This window comes from Salvia splendens, chromosome 2 (genome assembly GCF_004379255.2).
Source record: "Salvia splendens isolate huo1 chromosome 2, SspV2, whole genome shotgun sequence".
Lineage (NCBI taxonomy): Eukaryota > Viridiplantae > Streptophyta > Magnoliopsida > Lamiales > Lamiaceae > Salvia > Salvia splendens.
The window spans coordinates 35,162,448-35,166,585 of record NC_056033.1 but is presented as its reverse complement, the minus strand read 5'-3'; the positions used below and the strand labels follow the sequence as shown (position 1 = coordinate 35,166,585).

The 4,138-nt window shown below is 40.8% G+C and overlaps 1 protein-coding gene across 1 annotated transcript; it reads right to left on the bottom strand.

The window, feature by feature from the left end:
- Positions 1 to 1,112: 1,112 nt before the first annotated feature.
- LOC121792397 (cytochrome P450 703A2-like) lies at positions 1,113 to 2,844 on the bottom strand. Its single transcript, XM_042190319.1, has 2 exons — positions 1,903 to 2,844; positions 1,113 to 1,809 (listed from the first exon to the last, which is right to left on the bottom strand). The coding sequence occupies exons 1-2, from the start codon at positions 2,842 to 2,844 to the stop codon at positions 1,171 to 1,173; spliced, it is 1,581 nt and encodes a 526-aa protein (XP_042046253.1). The 3' UTR covers positions 1,113 to 1,170.
- Between the last annotated feature and the right edge of the window lie 1,294 nt (positions 2,845 to 4,138).

Below are 4,138 nucleotides of genomic sequence, written 5' to 3'. Positions count from 1 at the left end.
TAAATTCTTTGTGTCGTGATTTGTATTTTCCTGCATTCACTAACATCAGAAATTCGCGGATTCATCATTGCGTTCAGTACCATGGAATTAAGGGCTTGAAATTGGAATTGGAGCCTTTAATTCTAAATATGTTGTTCACTATCACAAAAATATTTGGATTTGGAATTGAATTACAATTCCAAATTTTCCAATCCCACGATTTGAATTTCATACAAAGGTAGAAAATTGTAATTACAAAATCCAAATAGTCATAAAATTTCACTATATATCCACAAAACACATTTCACACACTATAGACACTACACACACTATAGACATTTCACACATTTCACACACCACACACACTTCACACACCACACACATTTCACACACTAAACATATTTCACACACTACACATATTACACATATTTCACACACTACAGACATTTCACACACTTCACTCACTACACACATTTCACACAGTAAACATATTTCACACACTACACATATTACACGCATTTCACACACTACACACAATTCAAACACTACAAAAACTACTCACATTTCACACATTTCAAGCATCCTATTTTTTATTTTTTTTCAGCTTTTAGATATTTTTTTCGATCCAAACCGAACCGAATCGAAAAACTAAAATTTTTCAAAAGTTTAAACTGAATCAAACCGAAAAAATTGAAAAACTGAACTAAATTTGAAATTTTAATTTGCAAAATAATTTCAAACCTAAAAAAGACCATAAACGACAGGCCCTGCAGAATTAAATGATTCAACAAATTCTTCTCGTGCTCAAAAAAAAAAGAGAGAGAGGGAAAGTAGTTGAGTTTTCCTGTAAAGCACTTAACGCAGTAATGGTGTTGTATGCAATTAGTAATTAACCAAGAAATGGTCCACTCTTTGTCCCCCACCCATATTTTTCTCTTTTCAATTTATTCACTACTATTTATTTACTTTATCCCTAACTATTGAACTTCAACTGCCGCTTGATCCCTCCCTCACCTACTCAACCAATTTCCCTCTACCAACAACACTCTTCAATAAAATTTTTGCTCCTTCCACTTTTCTAGACAAATTATTCGAAATACTACGATTAAGCACAATTTAGAGTAGTAAAAAAATTCGTAAACTACATAATTTAGGGGATGTTAATTTAACACAATCAGCAATACTAGGAAATTAGTGATACAAATGGGCCGCTAATCTAGGGCGGGCAATGGCAATCATGGGCCGGGCCTTAGGCAGAGTCATCCCATACACTTCACTCGTATCGATATCTTCGGGCCTCAGGCCCGCAGCCGGGGCCCAATCGAAAGCGTGCAGCATACGCGCCAGAGCAGTGAGCACGAGCGTCACGCCGAGCGGCGCGCCGGGGCACTTCCTCTTTCCGGCGCTGAAGGGGAGGATTTTGAAGTCGGCTCCGTGGCTGATCTCGACTCGGCTCCCGTCAGCCGGCCAGTGCCTCTCCGGCTCGAACCGGTCGACGTCATCCCAGATCGCGGTGTTGCGGCCCAACCCGTGCGTGTTGATGAACACACGTGTCCTCTCCGGGATGTAGTACCGGTTTATCGTGGTGGGCCGGGTCGACTCGTGCGGGATGAGAAACGGGCCGGCCGGGTGCATCCGGAATGTTTCTCGGACTATGCAGCGTAGGTAGTTTAGATGGGCTAAGTCGGCTTCTTGGACCATCCGATCTGGGCCGACTATTGAGTCAAGCTCTTGCTGGGCCCGTTTGAGAACATGTGGATGCTTGATTACTTCGGTCATGGCCCACTCGTTTGTCACTGCGGAAGTATCGGTGGCGGCTGCTATCATATCCTAAAATAAATATATATAAGGATTTAACAACTTATATTTATAGTATTATAATTTTTTAGATGAATATAATAGTCGAAAAATGTTTGAAATGACCTGAATGAGTGCCTTGATCTCTATATCATCCATATGCTCTTTTCCATCTTCACCGGGCAAAGACAACAAAACATCAACAAAATCCATTTGGCCATCATCTTGATTTTCCATACTTGCCCTATGTTGTTCTATAATTTTTGTATGAAATTCGTCAACTTTTTTCTCCACTTGCCTCATTTTCTTCTCACATCCAAACGGGTCGACCCACCTCCAAATGGGTAAATAATCACCCAAATAGATGAGGCCCAAAAGCCAAAAGAGCTCATGCGTTATGTGCATGAACTCCGTGGCTTCTTGTGGGGCGTCCGATCCAACCCCAAAGTATTGCTTTCCTAGCAACATTCTAGTCACATTGTTCATTGAGAAAGCACCTAGTAGTTCCCTCAAATTCACCTCCTTTCCACACTGGGCCGAGGCCCATACATTCCTGACTAGATGTTGGGCCTCATCTGATCGGTGGCCCGAAAACGACTCAAGTCTTTTGGTAGTCAACAAATTTTCCATGCAAATTCGTCGTAATCGTTTCCATTTTGGGCCGAGAGGGGCCAGTGCAACGTCGCCACAATTGTAGGCAAGGTGCTCCGCTGCCAAGGTTCGTGGTCGTGAGGCAAATACATCGTCTTGTTGCCTAAGAATCTCACGAATGATGTTGGGATCATTGGTTGTTATGGCGTCGACATGGCCCAACCGGAGATAGACGAGGGGCCCATATTTGTCACACAGGGCCGCTAAATCTCTATGAGGAAGGTGGCCCAATTGAAGAAGGTTGCCAAATATGGGCCATTTGGGTGGGCCCGGGGGTAGTTTGATGGCTCCTATACTGGAATTCTTGGAGAAGAAAAGCCACCAACTAATGAATTTGAAGAATATATATGAAGAACTTAGGATGCACAAAAATGTTAGAAGATGATTTGACTTAAGAAAATGCAAAGCACTATCCATTTATTATGGCAAGATTTTAAGTGATTTTATTATCTAGATCAATTTCAAATATATAGATGGTAAGATTGAGTAGATCGATGTTAAGTTGATGATTCTTGCAAGCTAAACCATCATCATGCTTTGGTTAGTCGCCTACATTTTATCTGATAAGAAAGAAGCATCATATGCATGTGTTTGAGAGACTGTCAATTCTAATACTATATGAAAATCTACATAACAATGAAAGAAAATATTGAATAGTAAAAACTAAAAACCATTACTAATAAGTCTTTCGAAATCATCAAATTAACATGGCCCACTTCAAATAGGCCGTCTTCCTCAAAGATGGTACAATTGAATTTTATTTAAATTGGAACCAAAATTTTCACAACTTCGTTTGATAGTCACTCGCCTCTGTTATTTAAGTTTCATGGCTTAACTATATCAACTAAAAGAAAGACATGGCATTCTATAAGGGTATCCACTATAAGGCGGACACGCCCAATAGCCTCGCCCTAGTTTTTGTCCATAGCCCCAATTTTGTTGTCCATAGCTCCAAAATTCTATTTCCGCCACTATAGTGGACACCTCCAATAGCCCCCAAATTCCAAATACAAAATTCTACATTTTCACCGCCGCGTCCTCGCCCCGAACGCGGCTATCCCGCGTCCGTCGCCCCAATAGCCCCCAAAAGTTATCCGCCCACCTTCTCCACTATAGCCGCCCGCCCACCGCCCCCAGACGCGGCTATACCCATAGTGGACGCCCTAAATGAGTGATTCTTAATTCCATTCCCCCAAGAAATGGAGGAGTTTTGGTGATATTGGTTTGTAAAACTTGAACTCAATTTTATCTGCAGAGAAGAAAAACACAACTAAACCAAAGAGTGCTCTAACATAAATCTTGAAGTATCATAAATCCATGGATAAATTGTTTATTGGACAAAATGGGATCAATTGTTTCCTGGACAATCCCAATTGCAATCAAGAGTGTTATATTTTTATATATAAATAAACATAATTAACCTCCATCTCAAAGCTAATTAACCATGAAGGGCATGTGTTGAAGAGCTCCAAAATCAGGATTCAGGATTAAGCATAAAACATCAATGTTGGAAATCAAGATCGGAGCAAGATCAAAACGATTCAAGAACACGAGGATATAATGTGGTTCGGCGTAAGCCTACGTCCACGGACAAAATGAGAAAGAATTCATTGATGATCAATGGATACAATGTAGAAGAACACTCTCATATCGAATACAAACGGGAACTATGAACACTCATTCCTCTCCCTCAATCTCGCTCGAAACACGA